The sequence below is a fragment of the Drosophila pseudoobscura genome, chromosome 2 (assembly GCF_009870125.1).
Source record: "Drosophila pseudoobscura strain MV-25-SWS-2005 chromosome 2, UCI_Dpse_MV25, whole genome shotgun sequence".
NCBI lineage: Eukaryota > Metazoa > Arthropoda > Insecta > Diptera > Drosophilidae > Drosophila > Drosophila pseudoobscura.
Genome location: NC_046679.1, coordinates 13,321,000 through 13,343,123, shown reverse-complemented (window position 1 = coordinate 13,343,123; position 22,124 = coordinate 13,321,000). Strand labels below are relative to the sequence as shown.

Sequence of the window (22,124 nt, the reverse complement as noted above, 5' to 3'; positions counted from 1 at the left end):
GAAAGGAGTTTTTGAAGAGAGACAACTGTGAAGTCGCAGAGACGAAGGACTGGAGCCTCAAGGAAGGAGTCAAGGGCTGGCCTGCTCAAGTGATTCGCCGGCAGCGGCGATTCGCCATTATCGGAGGAAGTAGATAGGGAGACAGGATCTCACTGGAGGACAAGGCGGAAAAAGGTGATCGGTAAGAGGTTGACAAGAACCCGAAGATTGAGGGGCTTTGAAGTTAGTGGAGGAGCCACGATGTCCAGGGTGATAGCGGGTAAGTTCACGTAAGGTCTCAGCGGATCTGAGGTATCGGAGTCATTAGTCGTAATGGTAGTGGAACTGACAGCGGATGCGTTGGAAGACTAGCTCATCGCTCTGGAAGAGAGAAGGGAATCAGAAGGCCATCGGTCAATTTATTTCTGAATTTCACTATATTCCCGATATTAGAAATAAGTGTTATGAAATAATTAATGCAAAAAAACATTGGTAATACAACTTTATCCTGTTCCAGAATATTGTGGACCACTAGGCGACTCTTTTCGACTTTGTATTTACTTAAAGGTGGAATTCTAGTTGTGATTAAAACTTTTGGTTTTGTTCCAGTAAAATTCTCACTTTATTACGATACTTTATAAAATATTCTCTCTCTCTGTCTCATACACAACGCGACTTGGCTCAGATATGAATGGGTTTCGTAGAGGATTGCACACAGATTGGTATAGATTTTGCAGTTGCGGTTTTTAATACTCTTTCGAAAGCTAACGAATAAATTACATTTACACAGTAGTTATTATGTGGTTATAGCATTAGGGCCAATTTCTCGATCAGCGTAGCCAAAACGGAGCAGCAGACAGACTATATACAATTAACATTAATAATTCTCATAACTAAAATTATACACAGTGCGATATTAAAGCTAAAGTCGTACACAAAAGAATATAAACATAATTGGGTAGGAGCAGGAGGGGTGGTAGGGGTATGGGGTATAGACAGAAGGGGGCAGGTCAGACCTTGCAAGCAAATTGGCGGCAATTACGAAGGGCTGACACAATATAAGATCAAAATACAACATGGACAACAAAAGGTCTTGTCATCGCACTACAGGTTTGTATAGCGCAGCGCTTACGATTAGTTCTAGTTATGCTTTATCGTAGTATATATAGTAATAGGTATACGGTATAAGGTATTAGGTATAGAGTAGGGTAAGGTATGTGTACTGCTTGTCGATATAGATAACATTCATATATAGTACGTATATTACATTTAGAGTACGCTGCATTCCGTGCGCGGCAATTAAAAACAATTTGTAAAATTAACTCTCAGTTGAATTTAGGCCAGTCTCAATCCCAGCGACTGCTGCTGCTGCAGCTGCAGCTGCTACAACTCAAAGAAGTCATCCTGCTGCTTCTCGAGACGCTTCAGCGAGTTTTGAACGCGACGCGTTTGGGTTGTGTTCAACAGCTGCGCCGTGTCCGAGTTCCCGCTGCCCGTCGAACTGTGTCGCTGGTACTGGGGCGGACGTTCATTGTTGTTCTTGTAGGAGTTGTTTAGCGGATTGCGGCGCTGTGGAAACACATCAGCACTGGCGCTGATGCAGATATCCGCATCACTCTGACTGCTGACCAGACTGCAAGGGAGAAACGAAACCAAAGGAATCAGTATGGAAGTCAAAATGGAAAGGTCTATAATCTGTTGGCTTACTCCTTGGAACGCTCCACATATTTGCGCGACTCGGAGATGGTGTTGTCGATCTTATTGAGGAAGTCGTTCATGCACTTGCGGTTCTCCTCCTCGGGCGTCATGGCCGCCACCGAGTCCAGGGACTTGCTCTGCTTGCTGCCGCACGCACTGTGATTGTTCATCATGGCCGGATCCTCGTCGCTGGCCTGCACCAGCAGCTCGCCAGCAATCGAGTATGGACGTTGCGGCTGCTGCTGTGTGCTACAGCGCACGCTCGCTGCGGAGCCGCTTGTGTTGCAGCTGCTGCTGCTGCCTCCATTGCTGCTACTGCCACTGGCACTGCTGCCACTGCTACTGCTGCTGCTGTTCATGAAGTTGTTGGCTTGCACCAGGTTATTGGCATTCTGCTGCGCCTCGCGCTGCACATTTACATCGGGTGTGCCCGGAGGTGTGGCCAGGACATCAAACGCAGCGATTGAATCGGCGCCGCCCACCTGCGGATAGTAGGGCGAGTTCTTTTCGACGGGCACCAGCAGGAATTGACGCAAGAACAGGCTGTCCGAGGCAAAGAGCCGGTTAGCGCGGCGTATTTGTTCCGTCTGAAACACGATAGATATGTGGACATATTAGTATCACTCAATCCACTCAATTATTGGCAATTGCATCAACGACAGCTGATTGATTGATTGATCGATCGGTCGGCGGTACGCTTGATGGATGCCTACTGCTAATCCTATGGATGCGCTGTCTTGTCTGTCCGCCTGCATATACGGACAATGGTGTCAAGTCAAGCCGAGTCCACTGGCTCTTTGGGGGCTGTACAACAATTATTATGATGGCTCTAATCATTAGAGATGCTCTGGGCCTCAGTACTAGCTAAATATTGGCCCAGTTGCTGGCCAAACAGCTCAGTTCCCATTGTGGACATAAATCATATGCAGCAATCTGTCAAGTCGAGAATTTCTAAAACATTTGGCTGCAGTATGCCCAGCGATAACGCGGCTGATAAATATCTAGACACCTGCCAGTCCCTTTCCTCGTGTCTGTCTGACTTTCTGTCCTGTTTTGTTTGCCCAGTCGCTAGACGACTTATCACATCTCCCACATGTGCTGCTCCTACAGGTGTGCAGGTGTGTTGTTGTGCTGGCGTGGGGGGTGTTGTTCGCTCGTAAATTAGACGGACCGAACAATGCCACGGCACTGGGTGAAGGAAGGGACCCACTCGCAGACATTGAGTGGGTTGCTGTTGCTGTTGCTGTGGAGTTGCTGGGGCAACATTGCGATTATTAAATCAATAAAAATCTAATTTCATGGAGTTGCCATTTAAAATTTAAAGGTCTTGCGTGACCACAACGGCATGTGGGTCATCCCTTGGTTCGTAGGAACTTACCGTGCAGCCATATTTCAGAGCTATACCCTGCAGTGTGTCCGTCTTCTCAACGATGTGCCGTATTAGGGTCTCGTTGTTCCGCATGCTGTTGCAGCAGGTGCTGCCGTAGCGCTTGAGGGTGCGCGAGGAGTCGCGTATTGATTGCTTCTCGTTGAACATGAATTCCGTGTCATCCATATCTGGCACGATCTCTTGAAACTGCAAGAATAGACATAGGCATAACGGGGTTTAGAAAGTTGCATTTATTTTCGATTCTGATGTGATGTCATGGCCACAACGTAACACCCATCCCACACCGCCACACACACTCTTACATCGACTAGTATGTGATTTGGAGTGCCACCGATTTCCGCCTTAATTAATTTGTGCACTCACCCGAGGGCGCTCCTAGGCGCCTATGCAACACCCCGGACGGTGTCAAGCGGTAACTGTTACTCCAGCCCCACACTGCCGAACGAACCCACACAGCTGCAGTCCCCTCCCCCGTCCAGAGACCACCTCCAAAGCAACTTTTCAAATACGAACCACAGAAGCCCAACGCCTTTTACTTTTCACTGGCCTCCCTCTCTCCGCTGGCAGCACTTTCAATTTTGCAAATTCGCGACGTTATTTACCCAGCTAGATACATACGTATGACGAAAGCACACGCGTCGTCTCTTTGTGCCGTCCCATATATAGTAATTTTCTGTAAATTTGCTGTGATTTTCTGCTTTCTGTTTACTACGTGTTTACACTTACAGCCAGTGTGACCCTCAAAATACACCGTAAATATAGCGATGAGAAAAACGAACTTAGCCCATTCAACCCCCCTGCATTTAAACAGGTGAGCCGCGGAAAACAATACGGTTTGTAGGTTATTCTTGTAGATCCATCTTACCTTTTTTCTTTACTAAGTAAAAGACAAGGATATCTACCAGCTGAACTGCGCTAAAGTCCCTCAAGTTTCACCGTTTTCGTAGAGTGTTTTTTAGCAATGGTCCACAATGGGTTAATCCTTCTCTGCCCATGATTGACAACCATTTTCCTCGATTTTGATCTTCGGTCGAATATTACTGACTAGCTAGAACCCTCAACCGTGAACACATAATTTCATCCGCTAGGTGCATCAATTTCCTACAAGATGTGCTAGATTTAAGGCCTCTTTTTTGTTTAAACAAAAGAGGGCAATAAAAAACAAATGCACATCGAAGCGTAATGACGGTGTTGCCACATGTCAGCAAAGATGGCGCGCTTTTGAATTGGCAATGGTCAGTGCGCGCGCGTTGTTATTGTTGCCTTTGTCTCAAAAACAGACTTTGTTGCTAATTGTCTTTGGCTGTGGTTGCTGTGGGTAACTTTTTCACGTGATCCGCCGCCGTCTACGTAAACGTCTTTTAATGTATTGTATATATTTAGTCAGGTTCGAACCTGTTTGAACAAAGCAAGTCGGCCAACAACAGAGCACAGCTGCTGATGGTGCTGCTGCTACTGCTGCCGTTGAGACTGCTGCTGCAGCAAATATTGAAATTAGTGGACGACGTGCCGGCGATTGTTAATTAACATGTGACTGTATTTATAACTGATATCTGAGCCCCAGCGTATGCGCAATATTTGTGCATTATTGCAGCTGCCATGGCCTGGCCCAGACCGGCTGTGGGCAATTACTTCCTTGGGCAACTATTTGCATTACGATTTGCCAGCGGGAGCGGGAGCTGGAGCCTGCTGGCTGTTAAGGTCAACAGCAACAAGTTGCACTTAGCTCTGCTCAAATGTTTCTGGTCTGCAGCTCTCTGTTTGTGCTCACACTCTTATTTATGTTTGGCAAATATTTTGCTGATAAGCTTTACCGATAACACCCGCTCACACACTCTCAGCTCTGCCTGCCCCCTATATGATAGTATCTCGACGATCTAATACAAAAGAGGCGCGAAATTAAACGAATAGAAAACGGTCATTGACATGCTATGCCACTCGTTCTAACGGGTGGGGGATGGGGGGAAGGGTTGCAAGGGGGACTCCCTCGGTGAAAGCACTCTTCAAATTTGTAATTCCAGGCACAATAAACCATACACACCTGAGTAATGATCACAACACGAGCACACGTCTGCCTCTACCTCTGTTTCGAGGGGATATCTTTTATTATTTTTTGCGTTTATTGATGCAAAAATTAATGTTAAATGGCATTTTTGGCACATTGGCTCTAAAAGAAGCCGCCTGCAAATCTCCGCTCAGACAGTGCGATCTTGGATGCTAAAATTAAAACATCAGACATGCTTCGGTGCGCCTCCTCTGTGCGTCTGAGTCACTCGTGGGGTTGGGGGGGAACAAAACATTGTCCAAGAATGACTTTAGACGGAGGGGGGCGGCGGGAGATCGGAGCCATAAATTAGCCACAGACTGTGTCAGAGCAACTAAATTGTGAGCTCATAAATATAATGATATCGCTTCTAATCTATTTCAATTTGTTGCTTTTCAACGAGTAGCTGCTCGCGCAGCTGGCTCAAATTTATGGAATTGTGCAAGCGCACAAAAATTATAACCGAAGGTTAAACTTAAGTAACCAAACGAATAGACAGAGAGACAGTCAGCCGGCTGCCACTATCTTTAGTATTAATTAAAACTTCCAAATAGGGAAATTGCAAATTGATAAACACAGCAACAGAACAAAACAGTACAAATCAGAGACAGCCAAAAACAATTTGTACTACGTGACTGAGAAATAAGAAGCTCCAAATATCTATTCAGATATTGCGTGTGTCCGCGACACTATCTGGAGCATTGGTTAATGGCGGAAAATACTGGAAAAGAGAATTCTTTGTAGACACGATACGCCGGGAGACTCGTGATTTCTCGCGAATTTCGTGTCACTTGTTAATAAATATTGACCTTAAGATAGATGTGTCTCTTGCAGATGATTCAGACAGTGCTAACACACCCATTATATGTTGGGTCGTGACTGTTCTGCAGATAGTGATTTCCTATCAATGTGTAAACACTGCCTACCCATCATCACTCTTCTTTGAGGCTACCAATCCTTGTCACAAATACCGCGAAAAGCACATCCTTTCATGTCACTCAACAGCCCGCCCGCCCGACCACGCACTCATTTGCTTATCAGGGAATTAGCTGGAAAGTCCCTAAAGAATTTCGACTTTGTAATACCCCCGGGCTCTGGGGTCTTAAAGTGTCCGCGTCAAGTGTTCCGAGTCTTAAGGGGTCTTTTCATTCAAGTTTATTTATATTTCTTGATAAATTTAATGGATGGGCTGCGCTCTTCTTCGTTCAGTCGTTGCCTGGTAAATGCCTCAAGTTGTTGCCTGATTTTGTGGCTAGCTAAGGTGTCTAGCCGCCTGTTGACTCCCCCCTTGACCAAGGCCAAGTGCAGTGAATACAGTCTGTCATTCAGTTACAACAATTATTGATTGTATTTCCCATAATATCTAAGATTTTTGTTGTTTGTCCTACGTGCACTTCACTACGTATACTAGTGGGTATTTATCAACGTGACATTTTATGATATTAAAAAAAAAAGAGCTCATACTAGAGAAATGCATAAAAATGCTGTCCATGACAGGGATGGCACCCTGTAATCAGTTGGAGTGGAAATTGGAATAACTTTAACTCAGTTTTTGGACCCTCAGTGTTTCCATATTTCATGATCACAAATATACCCAACTAATAGGTATGGAATACGACTCTACACGTGTACTTTTTCCTTCTGGGGTACAAAGCTATTAAAATCGAATACAGAAAGAGTCTTTCTTTGGGAATTCCCAAGATAAAAGAGTCCCGTCCCAGTCCAGATACTCATTATTAAGCGATCCACAGAGATGCTGTCATCAGTGGGAACTTCCGCACAGGCAGTAATGAGGCTTCTCTTCCGTCATGTACTCATTTGCACCAGAAACAACATCCAGTGTATTATGGACTCTCTTTTTCTGTGTCTTGTGTGGCTAATAAGCCTGGGGTTTTATAAAGTTTCCGTGAGTTTTTGTGGTTTTTGCGGTAGATACGACACCGATTTGTCATACAAAATATTCCCTAGAGAGCACACGACTAGTCTAGTACAAATTAAGATCGGGTACAAGAACCCTTGAGACTGAGACGGAGACGGAGACTGAGACTATAGAGATTGTCGCGTTTTTAAGTTATTGTTTTTCTGTTCCTTAACGACTCTCTGCACTTGAGCGAATGATTGATTGTTCGCTTGGTTTCATAATAGTACATATGTATGTGATTGTCATTAAAACATCTGGGAAGCCATCAAGTGACTATCAATATGATTTATTCAGCCATTAATTATATATATTTGAGTTCTTTATGTTCTTGTTTTTGCGCTCGTATTGCTTTTATTAAATGGAAGACCGCCGCCAGTCCGTCCAGACTCAGAGTATTTTCCGAGTGACAAGTGATCGGTAGATAAGATTGTAGCCATTGTTCAAAGTATCGCCCGAACCATAGGACCATAGGAGAGTGCGAGAGAGTACAACGGGTGCAGCCTTCCTTTTTTTTTATTTTATGATCAATTTATGGTATAATACAAGATATACATACAATACATGTATGTGCCGGAAAATAACCTACAAACAAAGGCTTTTTTGTGGGAAACAAAAGACTTGAAGTATCAGCTTATACTATATAATAACGCCCTATCGTTTTTCGTCTAAGAGTCAAGGCTAATGCCGATCGTTACCTCTAGAAAATACTACAAAATATCGTCCGATTCTGTTCATTCCCACACAAAATGCTGACTTATCATTTGTTACTCCCATTTTGTTTTTTTTTTCTTTCGAATCACAATCAAAACAATTCGAGCCATATCAGCCATAGATTTCTTAGAGCTCAATTCGAACCGGTTAGGCGGACAAAAGATAAACTTTATATATGGAAAATCCGTAATCCGTAATCAGAAATAACCCCCAAGGAAAAATATATTAAAATAATACCCCGAAAAAAACAAACAAAGATAGAACCCAAAACCAGTCTTTGAGCTGCCGACAGTGCAATGGGAAGCAGAAACTTGATGATAATTATCCAATCCAAGAGATGGCAGCTTCGAAGATCTGATGATCGGTTGACTCACTATTTTGGCATTCCCCAAGATGCGGCAACGGTTTATGGGGGTCTTTGGGGGGCTTTCACGCGTCTCAAAGTAGGTTTTTTTTTCAATTCCTGGCTGGTAATTTGTAAATTTTATGTGGCACGGCCTTGGACACTTTTGAAAGTACACATGATACACATTTCTCTTTCGACATAACTTTAAATAAATGCGGTTTTTGGGATAGATTCAATATTGAATATTAGGGAAATCGAACTACGAAAATGTCCATCCCATAAACACCTAGACTAAGGTCGCTTATCGGAATAAATCGAGTACTTACTTATTCGAAACAGAAACCAAGCCAGAATTAGTGTTGACAAATGGTAAGATATTCCCCAAAAAACCAAGGTTTGTGACCCAATTTTGAAACGATACATATAAAAGTATGCTTCAACTTGAAATCAACCCGCAGCATGGCCCGAAACAATTACCAAATCAGGGGGGAGGTTGGAGTTTCGACTGTCGGGTGTGGGTGAACACAGTCAACTGATTAGTGAAGGCCAGATACGGGCCACAAACTTATTCAAATGCAATTCAAAAAGTGTGTCAGTCTGGCGCTATCGCTGAAGGACAGACCGGGGCTCTGCTCTGGATTGTGCGGATGGGTGCACACTGCACTGGTGCAGTGTGACCCCAAAAAACACAACCAATGCAAGATGGCGTCGTTGTGTGCGAAAGAGATGCTAACAAAACCGGACACCGCGGTGGGTGTGGCGGGGGGCGGCCATTGAACCCCAACGATAAGAAGGAGAACTCCGAGCCGCCAAGGTTAAGGATATTTTTAGACAGCAAAAGGAATGCAGCGCGGAATCAACTTTATACCCAGCAAAACCCCGCGTATGTGCAATGTGCATTTGGCCCAATTAGAGGCGGCTGCAGTCCAGCGTGTAAAATGCATTTTGTGTTCGGTTTAATGCTGTTTCTCCATTCCGCACAAACTCATTTGCAATTCAGTCGGAGAGCCGCCGCATAAGTTGATTGCGACTGCGGCTGCGACTGCCACTGCCACTGCTTTTGGCCAGATGTGACTGTGGGGCTTACTCATCGCATTGGTTCGTTGGCCACGATCTTAGCCCACTTTGGTGGCATTCGCACTCGCTCCACAGCCAGCAACCAAGACGAAAGAGATGAAAGTAATGCCAGGTTGGGCACCCAAGGCAAAAGATACTCCTGAGGGAACGAGTATCTACTATAAAACCGATCCTTGCGTGTCGTGTAGGGTGCACAAAAGCAACATTCAACCAATGCTGTGTTTTTCCTTGGGTAATGCGAGAGCATTTCGACATGATCGTATATCAGAGAATAATTTATTATTGTGTTTGGCTATTGCCGTGTGGCTTTTGGCTTGGTCTTTCTTAAATGCGGCTAAGCACTTTGGCTCCAACGCCACCGAACCCAGTCCGTCCGTTGCCTACTGCTAGCTTCCCCTCCTCTACGATTCTGTCTGCTGCCGATCTTGGAGTGGTGTTGGTTATATACAAGTATTCTGTGTGTGTGTGTGTGTGTGTGTGTGTGTGTGTTGTGTGCATTCATATCGACTTTGGCTTCACTCCAAGAGCTAACGACCGCTTATAGCCTTTCATATTCTGCCTCTCTGGCCCGCAGAAATGTTGCAAAAAAATATTAATGACAAGAAAAAAGCAAACACAGAAATCGATTTCATTTTTTTTTCAAGAAAGCCAACAAAGTCGGAGAAAAGAAGCCCGTTAGGCGTGAATTTGAGTATCTTTTACTTTGTTCAAACTGAAAACGAATGGAAGAACGAAACTGTATCCGATTGGACTTGGAACAGTTACAAGGAATACACTCTATAGTAAAGTTTCGTTGAGTAAACTGCTTGGATCAACAAGCAGTTCTGAGAAGGCTGTACTTCTTGCAAGCAGTGCACATTTTACAAGACTTTCTTAGAGTTTTCGAAAATCTTTTGTTGCTAAAATCGAGAGCCACCCTAACCTTGCACAAAACACTCCTCGAACACTCTCCCTTCTCCCTGCTTCTGTGACTCACCTGCGAATGCAGTTTCCAATCTTTGTAGGCCTTCACAATGTAATCCATTTCCGGTGTATCTTTAAGGTGGTTTATTGATCTCAATCTTCTCTTTATACAACTGAAGAAGAACATAAAAAATACTTAGTATTTGTGGGGCACCACACTCACATATAAAATATACGCATTATGTTTTTTATTCGCCTTCTTTATAAATTCTATTGTTCATTTACATATTTTTCTTACACAATTATGGAATTATTCCGTGATTATATATTTATTTTTTTATTTTTGTTGCAATCAAATTTCCGTTGTGCAATTTAAGAGCAATTGTTTTATCTGACTTTACTTTAGTTGCGGGTTTTTTTTTTGCGCTTTAGTCAAGGCTGCTTTTGGTCTTGTCTTTCGTTTCGTTTTGGTTTTGTGTCTTTTTACACTTGTGCAAATCTTCAGAGTAGCTCCAGACTCGTGGGCGGTTGTCTGTGTGTGTGTGTGGGTGTGTGGGTGTATGGTGTATGTGTATATGTATTTGTTTTCCGTCTGCGACAAACGACAGCATACGGCATTCGGCAACAACGTTTGTGTACCGCGTTTCGTGATCTTTTACCAGGTTCTGACTCTGTACTTTTTTTTTATCTACAAAAAGTTCATTTATTTTACAGATTTTCTTGCCATGATTATTGTTTGTATTTTTCGCTGTGTCTGTGGCTGTTTGGGAAACAACGCCATCGTTTTGTTTGTCACAATGCAAATGAATACAGAAACGTAAGTATATAAATATACAATTAAAGCATTATATTATTGTCTGGTCTCTGCGGAACGGGACTCGACGCCGGGCCACGCTTGGCAACAACGGTCAACAGTTAACCGTAACTCAAACTAGAGCGGGTTTTTGCCCCGTTTTCAAATGTTTAGTTGCGTTTATTTCACTTAATTTTTTATTATATTATTTTTGTTGTATTTCTTTTCGACACTCACACAAACTTAGAACGACGACGGCGGCGACAACGCGAGCGGCAGCTCAGTTTTTCGCAGCGCACACGATTAGCCTAAACAGACACACTAACTAGAAAACACAGCCTTGAGGGGGGTGGGGAAGGCGCTGCTGCTACTGCTGCTGCTGCTAGGGGCAATGCCAAATGCCAACCAACTTCAAACAGCTCTCGAAAACAACTGATTGGAGGCAAGCGCCAACGCCAACCCGGTGGAGACCGACAGCGGAGCGCGATCGTCAAAGCTGGCAGCTGGCCTCTCTCTCTCTCGCGCAGTGGCTGTCGCTCCCTCGCTCTCTTGTGCAAATAGATGGTTCCACCATTAAGCTTAAGTTTCATTCAAGAAGGAAATAAGCTCTCTCTCGCTTGGACTCTCTCTTTCCTGCACTTTGTCGACTGCTCTCTCTCTCTCTCCGCTGCACTATGTTTTGGGTGACTGCTCTCTTAGTTAAGCCCAAGTTGCAATCCCAATCAGAGGGCATACAGCAGATATACAAATGAGAGTATGGACAGATGGACATCTGGGCACGGCCGGCACTCGTATCCCACCTGATTGTGCCTAATTCAAGTGATAATAGTGATAGCAAACACACTGGAACTAATCAGCAGTGCGGGTAGCGAGAGAGCGACAGATAGAACGCATAGAAATGGTCTCTATAAACATGTGCTAATCACTTAAGCAGCTTTTGCCGCTCTCTCTCTCTGTTCCTCTCTCTCGCTCCGTGATTATTAAATGATAACTGGGAGATTGTTGCGATTGTTGAAACTGGAAGTTTTTCTTACTATTTGTTGGGGACAATGGCGCATTATTCGTCATAGAACAGAATAGCCTAATTAGCATTCAAGATAATCGTACGCTCCGAAAAGGAATTCCTTTATTTAAACGGAATGGGGAACTTTCCTGGGGAAACGCGAACGTCATCGTTTGCAAATGCAGATTACGGCAAAGTTCGAAAAAAAAAGAAATTTATTTTTAGCATCCGCATGATAATGCTGTCAAAACAAAAGTTTCATTATGATTCTGCTGTTTGGACATAGATAAGCCCCGAACCGCCTGTCCTACAAGGTAATCCATGTTAGATATATTGTTATCGATGGACCTTATCTTTTTTCCAAAACTAAAACAACAAACTAAGGAAAAACGGGGAATGAATGCGTCAGCTGTCAAAACAGTCTACAGGGAAATCTATTTCTGGGGGGAGGGGAGGGAGATGCTTGATATAGAGACAGATCCGATTCTTCTGACTTGCCAAATTTCTCACTTGATAATTTTAAAGAGTTGACAACAGTTGACTTGTAAATTTCCAAGGTTTCCATTGGTTCGAAAAGTGCTAAACAATTTCAGACGAATTTGTTTGACGTCCCCCCTAGGTGACCCTTTTACTATATTTTTCCTGATAACACCGACCATGTGGATCGAGATTACCTTTGCTTTGTCATCGACTCTGTCCGATCGAACCTTTGCAGACAGAAATGATTAAATTTCCTGCGAATAAAAGTGAAACGGCGGACAACAGCAGCAATAGAAATGACGTTGATAAGTCCCAGCTCCTGCCCGGCGCCCAAATCTACTACAATATATGTATTTGCTATATGAATCAAAAATGTGTTAATTACAGAAACACGTACAAATCGTTGACCAAAATTATTTGTTTACTTCGCGCCTTGACCGTCCACAAAAGCGCTTTTGGTGTCTTTCCAACATTTTTTTGGCTAATAGCTTGGGCAAAGAGCAGAAAAGAGGCCCAACTGACAGGTTGTTTATGTCGGTCCACACATCATAACTTCATTATGAGAACGCATCTAATCCGATCTGCATATTTGGGGGAATAATGAAAGCCCAAAAGTGGTGTGACTGAAATTTGCGTGTTAGCTGCGGGGCTCTGATCATCTGATATCCCTTTTTGGGAATACCCTTTCCCAGGCCCAACATCAATTAGGAACTTTTGAGAGTCACGAATCATAAATTTAGAGTTAATCGTTCACTGAGTCAAGGCTATGTGCTTCACAACCTTAGTTCTAATCAATTTAATTACCACCAAATGAATCAATTAGCAGTTACACAAGCTGCAAAAGAAAAGATCTGTTTGAGTTCATTTTAAAATTAATTTCTACGCGCGTTAGTAAGTTTCATATCAGTCGGCAATTGTCATGCATCAAGATCGATGCATGTTTTTTGCTGACATTTTTTGTTTAAACCGTGTTTTAGTTCAAATACGTTAAAAAGCTGTATTTAAAAGTAATCAATCAGGTAGAAAATGTATTCATTAATGGCCTAAAATTATGTGGGCAGAGCTAATGGTTTTAGTTAGGCAGCATTATTGAACGGAATAAAGAATTGTATACGAATTTGTAAAATAGAACTTGAATTCGTCAACATTTTTACGGTATATTTTTTAAATGAGACCGGGTCACACTGGTCTTGAACAAAATTTGTATATGCCGCAGTTTCGCTTTTGCAACATGAGTCCCATTCCATACACAAACATGTTGCGTCAACATTTCTTTGAAAACCGTATTTTAGTCAAATAAAATACATTAAGGTAATTTAAAGAAACAATCTTTTAAAAAATGCATTTATCTATGGGATAAAGCTAAGTGGGCAAATCGATAAAGCTTGAAATATAGGTAATACCCGATTCGCCGCAGTTTCGCTATTGCAACAATGAGTCCCATTCCATACAAAAACATGTTGCTAATTCCATGCACACATACCCTGGGGCAAATGGTTGTTATAGAATTGTGAATACGTTTGTCTTCCAAGGCTCAGTAGGTATCAGGATCGCCATAAATATACACAAGATACTAATATTGTACTTGAATATTTCTAAGGAATATCAATTTGAGAAAAGGTCTTAATAAATCACGTTTCATCATCATATAAAATTAACAAAATAGGGTATTCCAAGGCCTACACGCATCACAGTGACTCTTTTTTTGTCGAACTTTTCCGTTTAAACCTCTTTTTACACAAAATTCAATAAAAGCAAGGATTAAAAACTATCCAATCTTGTAGAAAATTTATTCATTAATCGTATAAAATTATGTGGGCATGGCTAAATGCTCTATATATATAGTAATATTCCACGGAAGATCAAAAATATAATAAAACTTGAATGCGTCAGTATATTTGCGGTATATTTTTAGAATGAGGTGGTATATTTAGGTATATTTCCAAGGGTCGATATTTTATTCTATCGATAGGCACTGCGGCAACCGAGCGTGAAAATTTTAATTAAAAAACGCAATTTTTCGGTAAAAACAACGCAATAATGTCCTACCAGCTGTACCGCAACACCACCCTGGGCAACACGTTGCAGGAGAGTCTAGACGAGCTGATCCAGGTGAGTCGCAGGGTGCGGAAACAAGATGGCTCACAGTCTGGACTGTCTGCATTTTTGCGCATTGCGAATGCAATAATTAAACAATAACTTTTGGTGCCCTTCTCCCTTGCAGTACGGCCAGATCACGCCAGGACTGGCCTTCAAGGTGCTCCTCCAGTTCGACAAGAGCATCAACAATGCCCTAAACCAGCGCGTAAAGGCGCGCGTCACCTTCAAGGCGGGCAAGCTGAACACCTACCGTTTCTGTGACAATGTCTGGACGCTGATGCTGAACGATGTGGAATTTCGGGAGGTGCACGAATTCGTCAAGGTGGACAAGGTGAAGATTGTGGCCTGCGATGGCAAGAGCGAGTTCTAGCACTGTCATTGGCCAGAGAATATTTATATTTGTAAGATTTATATTTGTTAAGAATCCTTTACATCCACCATTGGTGAAGAGTAGACGACCATGCAAACCTATCAAGAGTCCCACCTCGACCCACAAAAGCAACACCAAGAATTGACAGAGGGCCTTGGTCGTCGAACTTTAAAATAAATATCGTGAAACTGTTAAGGACTCTGTCGTTATGAATGTTACTTGCCCCTGGAGGACAACCATCCCTGCTAGATGCCGTAGGTGACGGCTACTTCGCCCTGGCGAATATCAAGTCGGAGGCTGGTGTTTGCAATGAGAGTATTCTTAACCAGAAAAAGTTACATTGAAATAGGGCGAACCATAAGGGAAGTGGGCCGGAGACACAAAGCTGCCACTTTAGATGAGGCTGACTTCTGCATCACCAAGAGATGTATCATTGGGCGTTGTACTCCGATCTGAATGCCCAGCCATACCATCGGAGCCAACAACAGCAGCGGATGAGAGATTTTCTAAGATACTTGTTGAGGTGTGGACCCAGGCCAAGGCGGAGTAGACAGCAGACTCCACGTGCTCCTCACAATCTGCAACCTGTTGCTCGTTATCTTATGCAACTTCACAATATCATTCGGCATTATCCCCGTTGCATCGAAAGGCCAAACATCAATCTTCAGGGACTCCAAGTGATGATCCTCCAGTCCTGAATCAGATTATGTGACCGATTAAGGAACCTCTTGTCGGCACACATCTAAAACAATCGCCGCAGTCCGATACGATGACATCTTCAGAGGCTCGGACTCACGATGGATCTAATCAAACATTAGGAGTGGAATGTCATCAAACATCACCTCCAATTTCAAACATGTCTATGCAACTGCTAGCTCCAACGTGTTACTGCCGTGGAACCGAGAATTCCGAGCATATGGAGATTTACAAAACGGATGTTGCAGTTGCATAGACTTGTAATTGCACTTCCGTCTTCCGAGTCTCCATATGCTCAGTATTGTCGACATCTCACAGTTCTCGTTGGATTTTGCAGTTCTATAGACATGTATGAGAGGTGAATAGTCTCCATGCAGTTCTCGTCCGGCGCAAGTCTGCCGTCTCCTTTTTTTTTTGTTTACAAGCTAAAAAAATGAATAATAAATTTTGGTACATAAAGATTTTTGAATTTCTTTGCTTCGTTCTATTCTGATACATTGGTGTATAAACCTTAAAACAAGATTATGAAACTCCAAAAAAATATTCACATTGAAGCCAAAACACAACTGAAATTTTAAACGTTCAACCCAAATTCGGTGATACAAACTAGATCTACAATTTGGCAACAAGAAATTGTGGACGACACTGCCGGAAAAATAGTATTTCAATCATAGTTTTGATTTTTATTTTGATAAAGCTATCATAATCCGATGTCGGCTATAGTATTATTGTTATTTTCGAAATAAACGGATGTTACCGCCGAATTGAACTTCCACCTATCGCACAAAAGTACCAATATTTCTGTGCATCGATATGTAGAATCAAAAATCGTAGCAACAGTAAAACATTCTTAGTTTGCTCGAAATTCGGAAAATTATTTCCGTTAAATCCATATTCACATAATGTTTACAATTTTTTACAGTCCAAAGAATATCACCTGCAAAATGGTTCTTCCATGTCTAGCTCACACACCTTGCCTGTATACTTTACATATTACATTCTAGTATTTTCCAGTGTAATTTAAGACGTATGAACCACCCTCTGGTCCAATGTAGAAACCGTGTAGAAATTCCATTTAGAGCCATGTCACTATTGAATCCTAGTTCGTAGTCATCAACGAATTCCTGATCTTTTGCCATAAGAGTCTCAATTTGTTCAAAAATTTCAGAAAAAATGCATGTTGCACTGGCACTTCCATGTAGTTAATATGTACCCAATGTGTAGTTAGAGTGTAGTTACCATGTAAAACTATTTGTTCAGTGGACATTTTTGCTTGCCCGTTTTAGCTTAAACCATATTTTATAAGCAATACAATAGAGATGAAAACTTAAATTTAACCAGTCTTAAAGGAAATTGATTTAATAATCGGATAAAGTAATGAGTACAGAGCTGAGGGCCTTATCTAGGTAGTAATATTCAACCGAATATCAAAACCGAGGAATATGAGCAACTTGATACAAATAATTCGTCAGTATACTTACGGTATGTTTCGAGATTTGTGACGTAGTTCGGTAAATTTCTGATCGATAAGTCCGCGGGTCACACTGAAGCCTAGCCATTCAGAAAAAATGGTCTCACAAATTATTCTGCCGCGACAATGAAAACAACAAAAAAGCAGTGCCGATTTTGTTCCTGAATTCTGAGATCCGTTGATAAATTAAAAAAAATATATATTCGACATATGAATGAATAATCAACGCCGCTAGTCAAACAGTTTATTACAAGTGAATCGTCGTCGGTTTTTTGTCGTCACGCCTGCATATTATTGTTAAAAACAAAACGAAAAACGTCTTAGAATAGCGTTCTGCGAATGTTTATGCCATTTGTTGAAACAATCGAAATCAAAGGCCGCGAGCGCGCGAGATGCGGAAGAGCCAAACGGCGGCAACCATTATTTATGTGTGCAGCAGCAGCGAAATAATCGCCAAAAATTAATGAGAAATAGTACCCCTGCCCCCCGCAGCAAGTGCATTAATAGGTTGCCGCACAAATCATATTGCAGTAGAGGTAAAAAAATTCAAAAATTCATAGTGGAAATATCTAAAGTGCATTGCGAATTGCGTGTTAATTTTGTTGTGCATAATTATAGCGAAAGCGGATCAATAAAATAAAGTGGAGAAGCCAAAAAGGCTTGCAGAAAGAAGAGAAAGAGTAAACTCTGCGTTGGCGGTGGGCAGAGCGGGAGAGCAGCAGCATAAGAAAACAAAGCTCGACGTTGCTGTCGGGCGTCACGTCTCTGTTCTGTTTGCTGTGGCTGCGCAGAGGCAGAGGCAGCAGATGAAAGGTGTAATTTAAATAAAAGACGTTAATAAAAGAATATACGTAGCGCTCATTAAAAGCGAATCTCTGTTGTTGCCATATATTTTATGGCCGATGCTGCTGCTCTCTGTCTTGTTTTGGTTTTTGTTTTTTAGCGGTAGTCCAATTGGACCTCCTGCAGCGTCGACGCCAACGCCAGCGCAGACGTTGACTGCACCTCTTTAATGTTAATTGCTTCTACTTCTAGGAAGTAAAATATCGCTCAGATATAAATAGATTATATTAAAAATCAAATAATCAAACAAAAATCTATACATGTATAATCCCTAAAGGTTTAACAAAAAGATCGTCAAAATTAATTTCCGTCGCATTAAAATCTTTACCTCAAAACTGGATTATAACCGATCCGTTGACATTGGCGTGCAGCAGGAAAACAATTCGGGGGTAACCAACAAAATGGTGAAACGGTAAGTCTCCAACACCTTTCTTATCCGAAATGTATTTCTAATCAGTCAAATGGATCGATATCGATCCATCCCCCATATATCTCGATCAATGTGGTTCGTTAACCCATTTTGACAGGGCAATTAGCGGTATCCAGACACTGTTTATGGCCTCTCTAATACACACATATGTACATATGTATGTGTGAGGGGAGGGATATGGATTTGCGTTGCACTTTGTGTGGAGTGTGGTGTGTTTCAGGTCTATTGAACCTACCGACCGACCTGATAAACACTCGTACAAATTATAACGCAATTTTTGATTGCTTTCTTTTTTTTGTATTCCTTCTCTTTGGACAATCGTGTGGGTTCGTTCTCTTAATCGTTGATTCTACGTTTCTCAACATTTCTGCGGCGCAATGCAAGATTGCCGTATTCTATTTATATGCGCATTTCGTCACTACCGCCACTCCTCTCCTTCTCTTCATGCTTTGAGAGAGCTCCAAAGTGGGCAAACAACAAGCAACCCCCGGTTTGGAAAAACACCCCTCTGGGTGCAGCCACCACCACCACCGCCGCCGCCACCGCCGCACCACCAACTGTCTTTCAGACGGAATACATTTTCGTGTACGTCCCCCCCCCCCCCCTCACCAAATAAAATAGAAATTCAGAAGAATACAAATCCAGATCCAAGGAAAATTATTCTCTCCTTTGGACACTAAACCCTTTTCAACAACAGATGGTTTTCTATTGGTTTTTTTCACTGCTTTCTATTGTACTGATGTCACGAACTTGGCGTCTTAATGGGTATACCCCTTTCGTCCTGAAGGATATAGCCGTTTAACAACATCATTGAAGGAATGGCAGCAAAAACAGAAAAGCGGCATTCAGATCAACGCATGCGCATATTGACGTCACGACCACAGAAACGGCAACAAAGATACGGATAGCATCTGCAACAAAAACTGTAAGCAGAGTCCGGTTCGCGGAGTTGCCTGCAATTTGATTTTATACACGATTTAATGCATTTTCATCTGCTTGCCTCCAAAATAGCCCTCTGTCTGTGCTGCTGTCGCTGTCGCTGTTGCCGTCGCTGCCTCTGCCTACATAAATAACTGCATACGTTGCACTCTGTCTCTCTCTCTCTCGCTCTCGCGCTTGTTTTAATTTTAGACTTTGCCTCTAACAATTTTTTCCATTACTTTGTCGCGTTGCTTTTCGTGTTCTTGTTGCCCTCTGCTTCTCCTCCTCCTCCTCCTTCTCATGCTGCGTCGGCCTCCAGCCATGATTCTCAAGCAGGTTCTTCTTGTTGCATTTTTTTTACAGTTGTGTTGGTTTCCTTGTCGCGCCCCCACTCGTCTGGAGCCCTGTGTGCTGCTTGCGGTCAGCATCAATGCAACAACTCTTGCTTGGAGTTTTCTCTTCTCTTCCTTTTACAATGTTTTCGCTGCTTTTTACCTGCTTTGTTTTGACCACGAGGGCAGCCAGCGCAGGCCTATTCAAGGTGTATTTCTATAAGGTGAGAGGCAGTGCCAGATCGACAGAGAGAGAGAGAGAGGCAGAGAGAGAGTCGACAAGCAGCTCACACACACACAAACACTTCCTGCCTGCCTACCTGGTGCGCGACCTGTTCCTCTGTTGTTGTTGTTGTTGCTGTTGCTGCGTTTTTGTGGTTCTGGCGATCGTCTCCCATGGATTTATGTATAAATCCCCGCAGCCTTCATGCATATGCCTTCTGTCTTTTGTCCTCTGATTGTTGCTGCTGCTGCTGCGTCGCGTCGCGTCTCTTTCTCTGTTTCTGTTTTGTGTTTATTAAATTCTTGGATGTGTATATACATTTCAGTTGTTGCCTTCTGACTGAAAATTTATTTGTCTGCCTGCATAGAGAGGGGCGTGGAGAGGAGAGAGTGGATTGGAGTGGTTGCTGCTGGCAGGCCTTCTCCCTCTTTCTGTATGTGTGTGTGTGTGTGTGTGTATGATTGCATTCTCCCTCTTCGTCTCCCACTGTTCTGGTGTTCTTTTTATTCATTTTTGGCGATTAAAATTAAATTTTAATTCCGCTCTTCTGCCGCACTCCCATGGCTGTTGTTGCTCTTTCATTGAGCATGGCTTTGTTTTATGACTTCCTTGTTCCCCCTACCCCCTACCCTCTACCCTCTATTACTATCTCGCTCGCTCTGCTCTCAGGCCTACCGCCTGTTGCTCTGCAGTTTGCCGACATTTTGTGCTTATGTCGCTCATTTGTTAAGTGCAAATTTATTTATGAAAACTCTACTACACTTATACTCTCGAAACAGACTGAATCTCATGTGTGTGCTTGTGTGTGTGTGAGCATAATTAACTGTTATTATTCATGCACATGACTCAGTGTGTGCGGGGTTAGCCCCATTTTGTAGGAGGTACAAAACAAATAAGAATAACTATGTATTTAATACTAAAATAACAAAATATCCGCTGTACGCCGGAGATTGGCATCTTAGACCCTGTTTCAGGGATTCACTCTTTGTCTTGTCAGATTTTCCGCTGCCCTTGCCTTATCATTTCACTTTTTGTTTCGGACACACACAAAGTGCACTGCCAGCTGATAAGACCGAATATTTCCAGATAAGATGCATGAAAAATCTCTCTCTCTCTCTCTCTGTGATTAGTGAAAAGATGCAGCAACAGAAGAATTTAATCAGACAAGTAAACACACGTGACCTGCTTTGCTAAAGTGAACCTTAATTAGGATTGTGTGTGTGGCATATGGCATGTGGCGTGTGTGTGTGTGTGTGTGTTGCCGTGATAAGCACAGACAGTACTGAAAATTTGTCAGCAAAATCAACAGCCTGTACGGTAGACTGGACTGACTGGATAAACAATATAACGGGCGGAAAAACACATTTCGTACTACTAATCATGAGTGTTTTTTTTTTCGGGAGAGAGAACAAAGAGAAGCATCAACAACTGCTTTGCTTTGCTTTGCTTTGGCCACCCCCCAACCCAGTCCCACCCACTGCTTGCCGAAAACTGCTTCAACTGTAATATTTACTGCTTGCGAGCGTTGATCTGATGAGAAAAGAGACGAAGGGAAGCTCAGTTGGGTTCAAAGTTCATGCCTATCAATGGACAGAGATTCGAAGCAAATTTCGCCCATTGCCCGTGTCCCGTGCATTGGCATTTGAACCCCCCAAACCCCTCTTAAGAGCCAAAAAACTTTTGCTGCCTGACCCACATAGGGAGTGGCCGAGCACCGCCTCTTTTTTAAGCCTCCTTCTTCTCCTCCCAAGTGAAAGTCACAACAATTTACGACACAAATTTGCATTTGGGCGCCTCTGTTTTCGGGGCTTCAGGGCTTCAGAGTTTTGTGGTGTGAAAAAATATGAAAGTGAAAATGAAAATTACTTAATGAATGCACTTAACTTTTGTAATTTGGGATAGGTTTTTTTTTTTGTGAGTGATTGTGGGGAGATCCCTTTCCTCTCGACAGGATGTGCATGGGCAGGATATGCGCGTCGCCGATTCGCAGCTGCAATGAAAGCTTGCCTACATCCTGCAAAAAGACAAAAAAGAAACAATGTTTCATAAAAAAAAACCAGCATGAAAAGTGTCGCACACGGAGACAGAGACAGAGAGAGAGAGAGAGACAGAGAGCGAGACAGACAGAGGAAGTCGAGAGGGTGAACGACCATTGGGACACCCAGTAGACAGTCGATTAAACTTTTATTAACTGTCACGGAACAAAGATAATATACATTTCAGGCTTTATTGAATTCGCACACAAAGGCCGCGGCGACGGCGGCGGCGCACGCCTCCTCAGGGGAGGAGGTAGCCCCTCCAGTAAGCCTAAGAATTGATGGGAATAAATGGAAAATGTTTATTTTCAAGGAGTTTCCTTGAAGCTCAGCCGACAATGGTTTCGGAATGCCGTA

General features: G+C 42.8%; 3 protein-coding genes across 7 annotated transcripts in view; 2 read left to right on the top strand and 1 right to left on the bottom strand.

Moving 5' to 3' along the window:
- Positions 1–704: 704 nt before the first annotated feature.
- Positions 705–11,295, bottom strand: red (LysM peptidoglycan-binding domain-containing protein red). Of its 5 annotated transcripts, XM_001358610.5 has the most exons (5): positions 11,100–11,295; positions 10,143–10,242; positions 3,056–3,253; positions 1,687–2,264; positions 705–1,612 (listed from the first exon to the last, which is right to left on the bottom strand). In XM_001358610.5, exons 2-5 carry the CDS (start codon positions 10,188–10,190, stop codon positions 1,363–1,365), a joined length of 1,074 nt encoding a protein of 357 aa, XP_001358647.3. In that variant the 5' UTR covers positions 10,191–10,242; positions 11,100–11,295; the 3' UTR covers positions 705–1,362. The 5 variants fall into 5 exon arrangements, with proteins under 5 accessions (XP_001358647.3, XP_015037318.2, XP_015037319.2 ...); XM_015181832.2 differs by lacking the exons at positions 10,143–10,242; positions 11,100–11,295 and adding an exon at positions 3,686–3,787; XM_015181833.2 differs by lacking the exons at positions 10,143–10,242; positions 11,100–11,295 and adding an exon at positions 3,431–3,780.
- A 2,987-nt stretch (positions 11,296–14,282) lies between these two features.
- On the top strand, positions 14,283–15,010 carry TfIIA-S (general transcription factor IIA subunit 2). The gene is made up of 2 exons (XM_001358609.4): positions 14,283–14,457; positions 14,570–15,010. Exons 1-2 carry the CDS (start codon positions 14,386–14,388, stop codon positions 14,813–14,815), a joined length of 318 nt encoding a protein of 105 aa, XP_001358646.2. The 5' UTR covers positions 14,283–14,385; the 3' UTR covers positions 14,816–15,010.
- A 2,023-nt stretch (positions 15,011–17,033) lies between these two features.
- Positions 17,034–22,124, top strand: part of Pli (E3 ubiquitin-protein ligase pellino) — a 38,806-nt gene continuing 33,715 nt past the window's right edge. The window contains exons 1-2 of the mRNA XM_001358608.4: positions 17,034–17,518; positions 18,103–18,237. Of these exons, the coding sequence (XP_001358645.3) occupies positions 18,227–18,237 (11 nt within the window). The 5' untranslated portion in view covers positions 17,034–17,518; positions 18,103–18,226. The remainder of the gene's footprint in view (positions 17,519–18,102; positions 18,238–22,124) is intronic.

Coding starts and splice junctions, on each gene's coding strand:
- red (XM_001358610.5), bottom strand. CDS start 10,190: ATGGATTACATTGTGAAGGCCTACAAAGATTGGAAACTGCATTCGCAG. Junction 3,254..10,142: donor ATTGGAAACTGCATTCGCAG/GTGAGTCACAGA, acceptor CTATTCTTGCAG/TTTCAAGAGATCGTGCCAGA. Junction 2,265..3,055: donor CTCTGAAATATGGCTGCACG/GTAAGTTCCTAC, acceptor ATCGTGTTTCAG/ACGGAACAAATACGCCGCGC.
- TfIIA-S (XM_001358609.4), top strand. CDS start 14,386: ATGTCCTACCAGCTGTACCGCAACACCACCCTGGGCAACACGTTGCAG. Junction 14,458..14,569: donor GTCTAGACGAGCTGATCCAG/GTGAGTCGCAGG, acceptor TCTCCCTTGCAG/TACGGCCAGATCACGCCAGG.